Genomic DNA, 14,607 nt, shown 5'->3' on the forward strand with positions numbered 1-14,607 from the left:
CTCATTCACAACACGTTCTCTTAGATTTCCATGTTATGATACATGTTCACATTATTTATTGACTGTATCTAAAAAAGACAAAAAATATAATTTATTTAAATGAAGTTATGAAATAATCCTAAATGAAATACAATGACTTGGTTTATGTTATTGTATATACTAGGTCAGTGGTTCTCAACCTTTTTTCAGAAATGTACCCCCTGTGAATTTTTTTTTAATTCAAGTACCCCCTAATCAGAGCAAAGCATTTTTGGTTGAAAAAAAAAAGATAAAGAAGTAAAATACAGCACTATGTCATCAGTTTCTGATTTATTAAATTGTATAACAGTGCAAAATATTGCTCATTTGTAGTGGTCTTTCTTGAACTATTTGGAAAAAAAGATATAAAAATAACTAAAAACTTGTTGAAAAATAAACAAGTGATTCAATTATAAATAAAGATTTCTACACATAGAAGTAATCATCAACTTAAAGTGCCCTCTTTGGGGATTGTATTAGAGGTCCATCTGGATTCATGAACTTAATTCCAAACATTTCTTCACAAAAAAAAAAAAATCTTTAAAATCAATATTTATGGAACATGTCCACAAAAAAATCTAGCTGTCAACACTGAATATTGCATTGTTGCATTTCTTTTCACAGTTCTTTTTGACAGACATTTTAGTGACAAACCTGAGCTTGTGCTTCACTGAGTTTATGAACTTACATTCATATTTTGTTGAAGTATTATTCAATAAATATATTTATAAAGGATTTTTGAATTGTTGCTATTTTTAGAATATTTTTTAAAAATCTCACGTACCCCTTAGCATACCTTCAAGTACCCCCAGGGGTACGCGTACCCCCATTTGAGAACCACTGTACTAGGTCATAAAATCAGTGTCAGTTGAGTCGGTCCATAGGTTGCCTGTAGGGATTTTTAATGTCCAGCAGATGTCAGTATTTAGTGACACAGTATCGACACAGTATCAATACAGTTTTGCAATGTGTCGAAACGCTTCATGAGGCCTCATCAACCCATCACTACTGTCTTGTTATCTTAGTCTTAGGCTCTTAGCAAACTCACTTGATTGCTAAAAAAACCCCAAAAAATATTCTTCCTCTGCGCTTGTCTCAACACGCAGTACTCGTATCTCTGCTCCTGTTATACTGCCACCTTCTGGAAACACTTTTCATTGCACTTGAGAAACATGGGCTGTATGCTGTGTTACTCTTCTATGCTTTATTAATACTAATACATTATTGTCGACTTTGTATGAATGTGGTTGGTGTGGCATTCTATGGAAATAATATTTTGGAGATAAAATGTGTAGATGGACAGGTTTTTTCCCATAGACAAACAATTAAAAATACACGAATAGGCAGGGAACTACTGGAATAATGTGCTTTGCCAGTGATAATATATATTTAAATGTAACGTGAGCATAGAATTTATTAGCATATTTAAGTTGAATTGGAAAATAGACTTGACATTCTTTAATAATTCTGAGTATCTGGTCCTTGGTGAAAAATGGTTTGGAGTCTTCCTTTTTTAATGCATTCAATTATTTACAGAGAAACATGTTTCGGTTATGTCACCAACCGCCTATGTCGAAATGAGTCAGCCAGTCCAAGGGGCGTCAACATAAACGGGTTCCGCTGTACTAAAAACTTGGTCCTGATGGGGCATTACCATGGTTACCGTGCCAGGTTCGTGACTTTGTTGTCACATCCTCCAGCTTTCACTTTCCATCAACCCCACACCCTAATTTTCTCCCCCCATGGTTACTCACATCCTTCACGCCGTCCGCTCTTCATCCCTCCATCATGTCCCGTCCGTCCTCATGCCCATCCCTCAGTGTTTCTGCCTCCATTATGGGGAAATGGAAAAAGTGACATCAGCTATTTGGAGGGAGATGGAGACGGAGAGATGGACATCAAAAGGTGTGACAGGAAGGAGACAAGGACACAAGGAGACAGGAAGGCGCCACCTCATCAAGTCCCTAACAGTGAATACACAAGCGAAATGGAACGTGGCCCGTGTGTGTTTAAAAGAGCACCATGCGACAGTGAAGGTTGTAATACTGTATATTTGCAGTCGACCACAGCCACACAACAGTGACACTCTGAGGGGGGGAAAAAACAAAAACCAGTGAGTGGTCACTTCTATCTACACACAAGAACCCTTTAGCCCCGCCTCCATCAGACCCCTCCCCCCTCTCGTGACAGGAAGAGTTTGAGAGGAGTGCTTGATTTGCTCACCTGCTGCTCTCATGAACACAACAAGGGGAGGGTGAAGGGGTGGTACTCAAGTCACTTCCTGGTCACAGCAGGTCAAAGGTTGAAGGACACAACATTCTAGAAACGACGTCATAAAAAAGGTTTGTTTGTTGTTTTTTTTACATGTTTTTTCGTCCTTTGAGGTGATAGAAAACACGTCAGTCCTAAAAACTCCTTGCAGGCAGGAGGGAGATGAAGACGAGGGGAACCAAGTTTATTTGATCCCGTCCCAAAAGTCTCCTCCTTCCAGTCCAATAAGACGATTCTGGTCGAGTCTGAGGTGGACTCAGCAAAGTCTTAGAACTTTTGAGGTGGTCATGTTTGGTCCATCCTTCCCAGCATGCTTTGCACGGGAATGAGTGCTCACGCTGGAGACTGAAGGAAGCTTTTTTGTGAGTAACAAAAAGGGCATCAAATAAAGATGGGGGGGTGGGTGGGAGTGGTAAGTAAAGGGGCGGCGTTTCAGGTGGTTCGCTCCGCCTCTCTCTAGAACATGATGGTGGTCTTCAGGAAAGCGCGAGACTCTGATAAGAAAAAAAAACAATAGATGAGGAAAAAGTCATATATTATTATTTTGATATGGTGTAGAAGTTAGGCATTAAATGGTAAAATGGTAAATGGGTTATACCTGTATAGCACTTTTCTACCTTTAAGGTAATCAAAGCGTTTTGACACTATTTCCACATTCACACACTGATGGCGGGAGCTGCCATGCAAGGCCCTCACCACGACCCATCAGGAGCAAGGGTGAATTGTCTTGCTCAAGGACACAACGGACGTGACGTGGTTGGTAGAAGGTGGGGATCGAACCAGGGACCCTCAGGTTGCTGGCACGGCCACTCTCCCAACCGCGCCACGCCATCCATTGGCTCACCACAAATTCACAGTTCTTTGTAAAAAAATGTTATTTTGTTTTGGTAACTCTAATACAAAGTAGCTCGATGGCGCTATCTGCAGGGGGTAACAAGTTGTGCTGTTGCTATGAATCCAGCAGAGGGCGCATGAATCTATTCAGTCAACAATTTACAGCAGGATGTTGCTTTACAGGAGGTGATGTTGTGTAACTGTACTGTACTGTATTGTAAGTACAGTACCCTATGCATGTAATTGTGAACTCACGCCTAAAACGGAACTTAAAATGTGTTTAATAACTGCGAGAGGCATATTAGGGTCCACAGTGTAGTCTGGGAGCCATTTGTGGCCTGTGGCTTGTTTTTTAGTTCCCTGCGGCTAGGAAGGGTACCTTTCTCATTCGAATCGATACAGTACCAATTCCCAGTACTTGGCAAATGATACCAGAAATGATAAGTGTGCGGTCCACTTGTTATAGCTTGTTTTCTTAAACTTCTAAATCTCATTTGCATGTGTTATAGAGTAGATTTGGTAAGTAGTTGCCTTTCCAAGATATTACACTGCAGTATTGTGTAGGCTACATTGTGTTGCTTAGCTAAAAATAGTCTTTGCCATTAAGTTGAATGTGCTAGTCTTTTCTATTGTTGAGCCCTACAAAGTGTTTGTACTTAAATGATGTATATTTTTACACACCAGCTGTTTGATTGTAACGTTATTTGTAGTTTTCATTACCAAATTTGGAGGTGTTGAACTCGCCATGTAAAATCGCTAATATCATTTATATTGCATATCTTATGAAAGTTAGCATTGAGCTAACACATTTTGAAAGGTGGAGCCTTACTGTACCTACAAGCGCTTTCTATCAGTCATGTTTGCTATGTTGGCATGACAAATTGTAACATTACCAAGAGGCAGTTTAGCAGAGTCCGCTTTGAATGCTTGTTTCCCAGCCAAATGCTTGATCCGGTGCCCAGTCTGCAACCGTACATGACATCACATACCGCTTGATTTTATGTGACTCCATACTGTGTAGAACCGATGGAATTTGGTCGGTACAAAAATGGCAAAATAGAGATTAAAGAGGAACAACGTAAAGAGAGAAAACTGAAATGTTGATATGAATAACCAAGAGCAACATAAGTGCAATCAATTGAGGCTCCTCCTCATTTTTTCATTTTTCAGTTGTTTAGTATCAAAATTAAGCAGTTCTTAGGGCTTTTTCAAGGTTCATCCATTATTCTTGTTTTTTCGCTATTTGCTGAGTGTCATGGAGCGTAACGTTTGCGTGTATCGACATTGTAGTTCTTTTTGAGTATATCATACAGAATTACTGTGACATACAATGAGACAATGTTCATACAGGTAAAAAAAAAAAACAGAGTGACGCCTCTTTTCCCTTTGATACAGCATCTCTTTATGGCTGCAGTTTTGCAGCGCTCGGCTCTTATTTCACCTCCGCTCCCTGTAGCGCGTCACCCACGGGCACACACGCACACGCACACACACACACACACACACACACACACACACACACACACACACACACACACACACACACACACACACACACACACACCTAGCTTTCCCCTGTGGTGTCATTGTTTTGTGCCAACGTTGCAAAGTGTTTACATCTTGTGCATGAGGGCGGCCATATTGCTGCCACTTCCTTTCAGACAAGCAGGTAAAAAAAGGAGAAAGTTTCTCTTTCACGTGTTTCCTCCTGCCCTCTGCTATTTTTAACAATTTTAACACCCACTCTCCTTTATACTCCCGCTGTTTGCCATGCATCCCCCGCCCCCATCTGCTAAGCTGATATTATTTTTATCCTCCTCGTCAAAATGACTTTTTTCACGCCAAATGTTCAGTTTGTAGTGGAGCTTGCACAGAGCATGTTTTCATTCTTCCTTGTCCATGCATACCACCTGCAAGCCTCTATTTGTCACGGACGTGTGTGTGTGTGTGTGTGTGTGTGTGTGTGTGTGTGTGTGTGTGTGTGTGTGTGTGTGTGTGTGCCCCAGTTAAAATGGTGCTGACCTGCCTTACAAGTCTATCAGCAGTTTGCAGTAAATGTCACCAGGTCTAGCAACAAGGTCACATTTTTCAACTCTTCCTCCTCATGCCCTCCTTTCCCCTCTTCTTCCTCCTTCTCCTCTTCCTTCTTCTCCTCTACCTCTTCTTCATCAATGCTTTGTTTTTAAAACATGTTGTCCTCTTTTTCCACCCTGCATCTGATCCTAACACCACATCTTCTTTCTTTGTATTCAGCACTTTTCTCCTCACTCGTTAATTAAGAGTGTGGAAGGTGGAAGAGGCGAGGGACGTGTATGTGTATGTGTGCGCGCGCATGTGTGTGTGTGTTAAAACCACTGTAGGTGCAAAATGCTTTTATGGCAGGAGGGATGAATGTGTGTGTGTGTGGGGGGCAGAAAAGGGGTCCTACTGGGCCAATCAACATTAATGAAATCAGGTCTGCGAGTGTGTGTGTGTGTGTGTGTGTGTGTGTGTGTGTGTGTGTGTGTGTGTGTGTGTGTGTGTGTGTGTGTGCTTGGCTTGCAGAAGAGAAAACAGATCTGAAAGGGGTCTAAAGAGGAGAGCGAGCTAATTGGACTTCCCTGTCTCACCCCAGTGCGGTTCGAACATGCACAAATTCACGCACGCACACACACCCTTAAAGACACACGCACACGCACGCACACTTGCACACAGAAACACAGGAAGTGTAGGAAGCGAGTCATTGACACACATACAGAAGAAGCTTCTCAATGTCAAGATGGACCGCGGACAGCTGCTGGAAAAAGGACAACATGTGTGGTAACTAACACACACACACACACACACACACACACACACACACACACACACACACACACACACACACACACACACACACACACACACACACACACACACACACACACACACAGTTGGGTCTTAACTTCACCAGTAAAATTTGAACCTGGAATGATTATCAGTGATCAATCCTAATCAAAAGCTGCTTCCTGTAAACACGTTACCAACTTCATGTCGATGTGTGTTCATGTTTTTACACGCATCTTTCATTGCCGTGTGTGCTATGTGTGTGTGTGTACCTTGTACGTCCCCGTCGTCCTGCTGGCTTCCATTGACTTCATCTCGCTGCTGGGTTGCAGCATCTGTTTGTGCGGAAGACGGTCAAAACAGGAGAGACGTGTCAAAAAAAAGAACTATGAAGACAAAAACGCGGGCGAGAAGAAGTGTACCGGCTGTGTCGTTGTCCGGCGAGGATGAAGACGAGTGTTTTAGGGTGTCTTCCCCTCTCTCCCTCCTCTTGGACTCGAACTCCAGCGCCTCCTGCAGCTTCCTTTTGGCCTTCTTCTCCTTCTTCAGACGCTTCTGGATGGAGGCTGCAGCGAAAAGATTCCATTCATGCTCACATCATCACAGATTGACACAAATGTTTGGACACTGAACATTACGCCCTTTTCCACCGCAGAAACTTTAACAGGAATTGTCCCACTTACCCGGGTAAATAAAGTTACCCCCGTGTTTCCACCAAAAACTATCTGGGTAGGTTTAGTTCATCAGGAACTTTTCGGAGTTTCTGCCCGCTACGTGGGTCTTTTAAAAGGTTCCCGTAACTTTTTCGGGGGCAGGCTGTGCTGTCGAACGCTGATTGGTTGAACATAGTTGTGGGCTTTCCTAAAACGTATTTTTCAAACCCAGCACCGCCATTTACAGAATGCTAGGCAACTTGTTTATTTCTTATTTCTTTACATTTCGTAATACTATTACAACAAACGTGACAGTGGAGAGAAAGAAGAACCAAAGGAACTTTCGACTTGCAGGAACTTTTGTGGGGAATCTTTGTGCTGAAGAACACTGATCAGTGGATCTATCCTGAGCAGATACCCAAACCACCTCATCTGGCTCCTCTTGAAGTGGAGGAGCAGCGGCTTTACTCTGAGCTCCTCTTGAACGACAGAGCTTCTTAGACTTAGACTTCCTTTTATTGTCATTCAAATTTGAACTCTACAGTACAGATAAGAACACAATTTTGTTGCATTAGCTCGTTGTAGTGCAGGATAAAAGAGCAATAAGGTGCAGATATAAATAAATAGATTACTGAACAGATAAATATATTGCACTTTTGCATATGCATCCACGTTTATGGATGTATATTATATTGTCTTTATATTCCAGCGAGTTAATCTGTTTTAGGGAGGAATTGAGGGGATTCTTATAATGCGTTCAAGAGTCTTATGGCCTGAGGGAAGAAGCTGTTACAGAACCTGGAGGTTCTGCTACGGAGGCTGCGGAACCTCTTTCTGGAGTCCAGCAGTGAAAACAGTCCTTGGTGGGGGTAGGAGGAGTCTCTGCAGATTTTCTGAGCCCTGGTCAGGCAGTGGATTTTTGCGATTTCCTGGATAGGAGGAAGAGGTGTCCTGATGATCTTTTCTGCCATCCTCACCACTCTCTGCAGAGACTTCCAGTCTGAGGCACTGCAGGCTCCAGTCCAGACAGAGATGCAGTTGGTCAGTAGGCTCTCTATAGTGCCTCTGTAGAATGTGGTGAGGATGGGGGGAGGGAGCTGTGCTCTTTTCATCCGACGCAAAAAGTGCATGCGCTGCTGAGCTCTTTTTACAAGAGCTTTGGTGTGTAGGGACCAGGTCATATTGTCAGTTATCTGCACCCCCAGGAACTTGGTGCTGCTTACGATCTCCACTGCTGTGCCGTTGATGAAGAGTGGAGAGTGGCTGGACTGGTGCCTCCTGAAGTCGACGATCTCCTTGGTCTCGTCGACGTTCAGGACCAGGTTGTTGGTTATGCACCAGTCAACCAGATGTTTCACCTCCTCCCTGTAGTCCATGTCATTGTTGTCACGGATGAGGTCCAGTACTGTTGTGTCGTCTGTATACTTCACAATGTGGTTAGTAGTGGACCTGGCGCAGCAGTCATTGGTCATTAATGTGAACAGCAGCGGACTCAGGACGCAGTCCTGGGGGGAGCCGGTGCTCAGGGAGATGGCACTGGAGGTGTTGTCGCCCACTCTCACAGACTGGGGTCTGTCTGTGAGGAAGTCAAGCAGGCAGTTGCGTAGGGGGGTACTGGATCCAAGGGGGGCCAGTTTGCTCACCAAGTGCTGCGGGATGATTGTGTTGAACGCCAAGCTGAAGTCCAGAAACAACATCCGCACGTGTGTGTGTCCTTTCCTTCCAGATGTTCTAAGCTCAGGTGGAGTGCAGAGGAGATGGAGTCCCCTGTGGAGCAGTTAGGGCGATAAGCAAACTGGTATGGATGTCTGAAGTCTGGAGATAATGTGTCCCTTTACCAGCCTCTCGAAGCACTTCATTATGATGGGGGTGAGTGCCACGGGGCAATAATCTTTGAGGGAGGAGATTGTGGATTTTTTTAGGTACTGGAATGATTGTGGCCGTCTTAAAACATGATGGTACCACAGCCTGGGTCAGCGAGGTGTTGAAGATGTCTGTGAGAACCCCAGCCAGCTGATCTGCACATCCCTTAAGCACCCTGCCCGGAATGTCATCAGGTCCCGCTGTGTCTAGGTTGAGCGGCTGCTCATCAGGGCGAGAGATGGATTTCCTCGCCGGAGTGGTGTTAAGTGCCTCAAACCTCCCAAAGTGGTTGTTGAGGTCGTTAAGAAACCTGATGCTGTTGTCACAGGGACGGGGGGTAGCTTTATAGTCCGTGATGACATGTATGCCCTGCCACATTCGTCTTGTGTTCGTGGGGTTCTCGAAGAAGTCCTGCACTTTCTGACTGTGATCACGTTTTGCAACCCTAATGGCACGGTTCAGGTTAGCTCTGGCTGTTTTAAGTGCTACCATGTCGCCAGATTTAAAAGCCCTGTTCCAAGCCTTCAGCATTGCACGTACTGTACCTCACTGTTCATCCAGGGTTTCTCATTGGCCCGTGTGGGGTAGATCTTGATCACACAAAAAACCTCCATGCACGTCTGAATGTAGGCGGACACCGACTCTGCATACTCCTCCACACATGCGTGATGATTGTCTGTGGCGGCTGCCTTCAACATGTCCCAATACAGGATCCGCATCACTGCAGACGCCGCACTGATATACCTGTCGATCTCACGATCCATTCTTCCCTCACTCGTGAACAAAACTCCAAGATACTTGAACTCCTTCACTTGGAGCAAGATCTCCTCCCCCAATTTGGAGATGGCATGCCATTTTTTTCCGGGCAAGAACCATGGATTCGGACTTTGAGGTGGTGATTCTCATCTCAGTTGCTTTACACAACCAACCAATTGAGGACTGAAGATCCTGGCCAGATGAAGCCATCAACAGCACATCATCTGCAAAAAGCCGAGACTTAATCCTACAGCCACCAAACCGGATCCCCTCAACACCTGTGCCTAGAAATTATGTCCATAAAAGTTAAGAACAGAATTAGTGAGAAAAAGCTGCCCTGGCAAAGCCCAACCCTCACTGGAAACAGGTCCAACTTACTACCGGCAATGCGGACAAAGCTTTGACACTGATCATACAAGGAGCGAGCCGCCACAATTAGACAGTCCAATATCCCATACTCTCTGAGCACTCCCAACTGGACTTCTCGAGGGACACAGTTAAATGCCTTCTCCAAGTCCACAAAGCACATGTAGACTGGTTGCTCTTCCTGAATCCGGCATAGCCTCCTCTCCAGTACACCTGAATAGACCTTACGGAGAAGGCTGAGGAGTGTGATCTCATGATAGTTTGAACACACCCTCCGATTCCCCTTCTTAAAGAGAGGAACCATCACCCCGGTCTGCCAATCCAGAGGCACCGCCCCGGATGTCCTGCAATGTTGCAGAGTATTGTCAACCACAACAGCCCCACAGCATTCAGAGTCTTAAGAAACCATGGAGGAGCTTTTTAAATACCTCGCAACCTTAGCGCAGAAATGGGATCGCCTACCAAAGAATCACTGCTTTCTGATAGGAAGACGTATAAGTGGGATTGAGGAGGTTTTCAAGTCCGACTTGATCCAGCCAAAACTTCTACACCTCTCGCATCAGCTCAGGCTCCTTTCCTCTAAGCGAGGTGAAGTTCCACGTCCCAAGAGCTAGCTTCTTTCTTCTTTTTTTTTTCATTGGCACTCATCGTGGGCAGACGCTCCTTTTTCCTCTCTCTTATCTCTGTTGCTTGCTTCTTCGTTTTGTCTTGTCTTAAACTTCTTGTTGCCTCTTTTTGCACTGCTCTCTAAATCTAAACAATGGAATTGATCAACTGGCCTCTGAACGAAATTGACAAGATCTCAGGATTGGAGGAATCTGTCTGTCTTGACGGAGCGGTTGTTGCTGGACACACGATGGATTCTTGGGAGGACTAGTGCCGCATGCCTGGCGACCCTTTCAGTTGAGGCGTTGAATATATCTACCTCTTCGAAATTAGGACAACAGGACATCTGCTGTTTGGAGTAAGCATTGCTCTGGTTCATAGACAAATTGGAAGATCCTGGCAGCCTTCAAAGTATCCTAAAGATGCCACAAATGATTGGACAATGTGGGCAGATGTGATGGGACACAAGTAGGTGATTTTATTTTTTATGTTTCATTGCCATGCATGTTTTTAGAGTGTTTTTATTGTTGTGGATTTTATTTTTTATGTTTCATTGCCATGCATGTTTTTAGAGTGTTTTTATTGTTGTGAATTTTATTTTTTATGTTTCATTGCCATGCATGTTTTTAGAGTGTTTTTATTGTTGTGGATTTTAATTGCATGTTTTTATTGCTGTGGAATTTGATTGTATTTTTAGTTGCATGTTTTTACACTTTGTGGATTTTGATTGTATTTTTAATTACATCTTTTTACTCCTTGTGGACTTTGCTGGCGTTTTAAGACTTTCCCCTGACAACCAAAGTGCCCAATCAAACACCTGAGATCAGACGCACCTGTGGAGCATTAGGACTGCACACATTTAAAAGGGAAGCATCCAACAGGCTCCAGAAGAAGGAAGAGTGACCGAGGGAGAGACCGAGGGGGAAGCGACAGGAGGAGGAAGCGACCGGAGAGGATCGACAGGCTTTGCCAAGAGCGACCGGGTCGACACACGCAGGCTGGGAAGGAACCCCCCGGACTACACAGCAGACCCCGCAGGCTACAGGAGCGAACCCCAAGAAGCCCACAACCCGCAGGGGCAGAGGAAACTCTGCCTCCGAAGTAAGTGTCGTGTTTTGTGGATCTGTGGGGGCATCCAACTGCCTTGGGCTGCGGGCTCGTGCGTTGTGCGCTGGCTGTGTGGTTCTGTGGACAGGGGCGATCGGAACCTAGAGACCTGCGGTGACCCCCAGGAGCGACCAAGAGGCGGGGCGAGACGGGACGAGTACGGCCACGTATGTCCCACAAGAGACTGGTGAGGAGAGTGGGCGTACCCAATACTTCGACGCGGAACTACAGCAGAGCCAGTGGAAACCCTGCCTTGCGTGTAAGTGTGACGTCAGCCCAGATAGCGTCTCCTTGGTTTTAGAAGATTTTATCCCCGTGTCCTGCCTCTGTTTTACTTCTGTGTGCAGGAGGATGCCGTGGAAGTGGGCGGAGCCGGGATATTGACTCACTTCTCTTGTCGTGGCTGTAATTTGGATTATAATAAAGTACGAACAAGCATAATCATCTTCCCTTATTTTGGGCGGCTGCTCTCACTACATTGGGTTCTTAATATTTATATTAGTTTTTAACAAAATTTTATTAGATTTTAATATCGCACCACTTGGGTCCATTACATTTCTGGCGTTACCAGCAGGATACATATTGTGAGAGCACTGTTCCCAATAAGGACAAGATGATGATGCTGGCCGCATGCCTGGCGACCCTTTCAGTTGAGGACGTTGAAGATATCTACCTCTTCGGAATTAGGACAACAGGACATCTGCTGTTTGGAGTAAGCATTGCTCTGGTTTGTTGACAAATTGGAAGATCCTGGCAGCCTTCAAAGTATCCTAAAGATGCCACAAATGATTGGACGATGTGGGCAGAACTGTGGACACTCTTGTGATTTTGGATAACATCGGACCGCCTGCCTGCAGGATAATTTTTGAGGACCAAAAATAGACAATTAAGATACCTATGAATGTTCTCATTCATTCAGGTCATTGTTATCTCAGGGAGTTCAATCGATCGCAACTGGACTGCTTGTTTGTCTTGGAAGACGTAACGTTTCGCCGCTCATCCAAGTAGGCTTCATCAGTTCGTGCTCAAAAAATTTGAGTGGTCAGATCTAGTCCAGCGGTTAGTGCCAAAACCCCAAATATTTATTCTAAAAAAAAAACAGGAGGGTGTGCCTGGGCAAGGATTGTTTCTCCCTATCGTAGTGAGAAAAACTGTTTTGATGCAAACAAGCAATCTTAACTGTCAAAGCCAATGACAGTCGTTGAAGTGTAATTTCCCCTTGTCAGCATTGAGGTATTGTGTGGCAGAACGATCGCTGTGAATCGACTACTACCAGTACAAAATAGTTGGAATCCCCCGCGTAAGAGACGGGTGCATCCTAAAGATCGGACACCTCACACTCACAAAAACAATCTGGTGTATGCTAGACTGTACACGCAGTCTTAGTGATCACACGCAACACGCCCACTACACGCTATTTTATAGATTGCAAGCGCTGGGAATTTGGATCACCTGAGCTGACGTTTCCTAAAAAACTTAAAGCCACGTCCAGCTGTTTACGGAAGTCCACTAGTCATGTTTAGCCAACTTTTGCTGCAAATGAATATTGGCTGCAAATATCCATTATCGGCCTCTAAGAGTACTAATAATCGGTTTCAACCCTTAAAAAAACATATTGGTCGATCTATAATATCTTGTAACATTCAACATTGCAACGTTTATATATTGTTTAATGATGCTGTGGGGAAATAAGAAAATAGTGGCGGCACTTTGGACAGCCCTACTGTAGGTGGAATGTGTTAACTATTGTGTAGGTCTATTACCTGTGTGTGTGTGTGTGTGCGTGTATGTTTGTGTGTGCGTGTGTGTGTGTGTGTGTGTGTGTAACCTCTGCTCTGCAGTTCGGAGGTCAGCTGTCGCTCCAGACTCTCCCTCATCTCTCGTTCCCGGTAGAGCTCCATCTTCAGCTCCCTCTTCTCTGCTTGAATCTGCTTGTCCTGTACACGGGCGTTCTCTACCGCCACCTTCAGAAGGCCCTGAGCACGCACATACACACACACACACACACACACATCGTAAGAGAGTGCACAAGAATTGACAAGAACAACAAAGGAGTACCTGTATGTTGGTGAGGAGCGTCTCCACGGAAGACAGGCTGTCGGCGAATAAGAAGGGTGTGGGGAAGCCTGGGGGTAGGGCTTGTCCCAGCAAAGGTTCCACTTTTAAGGACAAAGCAAAGGTGGAATATTTGCAGAGTGGGCCTCAAGACAGAAAGACGTACACGGAAGTAGCTCTCAGAGAAGTTGGAGACGTGTTGTTATTAAAGTGTAAAAGTCAATGATGCAGCATCAGAGGGATCAATTACACTTGACACACACACACACACATGGCTCGTTAGTATTCAGACAATCATGTGAGGTACTAATTGGCAAGGATTAAACATACCCTTCGTGTGTGTGTGTGTGTGTGTGTGTGTGTGTGTGTGTGTGTGTGTGTGTGTGTGTGTGTGTGTGTGTGTGTGTGTGTGTGTGTGTGTGTGTGTGTGTGTGTGTGTGTCACAGTGTCTGCTCAGCTCTTAATGCCTAACATACTGACAAGAGAGTTAACTCTGCTGTGAAATTAACGTTGATTAAGATGCACTCTAGCACACACCCGCGCGCACACACACACATGCGCACTCACGCGCACCCGCAAACGCACTCCTATCTACCTCTTCATCCGTACGTCTACTCCTGCTCTTAAACCCTAAACCCTTATCTAGCATCCTCTGTTAACTTCCTCTATATATATATTTACCATTTCTTTCTTCCTTCATTTTTACGGTTCATTTTATTTTATTATGTGTTTTTTTCTCCTCCTTAAAGCTAAAATTTAGAATAAGTGGACGCAGCCTTGAGCCGTGTCGGACTGAAAGCTTTTCTCATTTTTTTACCAATAATGTTACCGGACGCCGCAATTGAAGGACAAAAATACGCAGAAGAAAGATGCTGTAGAAAATATGTCTAATATTCAGAATGATTCAAAACAAAGAGTAGCTTTTTAGGCCCCCAAAAAAAGGTATTTGATCCTCTTCGTTCTTACTTTCTTACAAAGATAAGAACCAACCATATTTTTTATGGTAGTTTTATTATAACAGCGATAGATAGAATGTAAAAAAGAAATTGTGCCGTTAAATGATTAAAGTTTTTTTTTTATCACATTAATCACACTTTAATTTGGATTCATCACAGGTCATTTACCTCTGTGCATAATTTAAATTAGATTTTAAGACGCCAACATTTGACCACAATTTTATTGTCACAATGTCATACAGGAACATTTTTCCAATGTTGGGTGTACATAATTTATTTGCTTTTAGCCAAGTACAGTATCTACAGTTTTATTTAAA

The 14,607-nt window shown here is 44.2% G+C and overlaps 1 protein-coding gene across 1 annotated transcript in view; it reads right to left on the reverse strand.

Moving 5' to 3' along the window:
* Window positions 1–2,051: 2,051 nt before the first annotated feature.
* Window positions 2,052–14,607, reverse strand: part of dachb (dachshund b) — a 75,203-nt gene continuing 62,647 nt past the window's right edge. Inside the window, exons 8-12 of the mRNA XM_061960254.2 lie at window positions 13,338–13,438; window positions 13,108–13,255; window positions 6,351–6,494; window positions 6,201–6,263; window positions 2,052–2,783 (exon numbers count right to left, since the gene is read on the reverse strand). Of these exons, the coding sequence (XP_061816238.1) occupies window positions 2,746–2,783; window positions 6,201–6,263; window positions 6,351–6,494; window positions 13,108–13,255; window positions 13,338–13,438 (494 nt within the window). The 3' untranslated portion in view covers window positions 2,052–2,745. The remainder of the gene's footprint in view (window positions 2,784–6,200; window positions 6,264–6,350; window positions 6,495–13,107; window positions 13,256–13,337; window positions 13,439–14,607) is intronic.

Source organism: Nerophis lumbriciformis, linkage group LG05, assembly GCF_033978685.3.
Source record: "Nerophis lumbriciformis linkage group LG05, RoL_Nlum_v2.1, whole genome shotgun sequence".
Classification (NCBI taxonomy): domain Eukaryota; kingdom Metazoa; phylum Chordata; class Actinopteri; order Syngnathiformes; family Syngnathidae; genus Nerophis; species Nerophis lumbriciformis.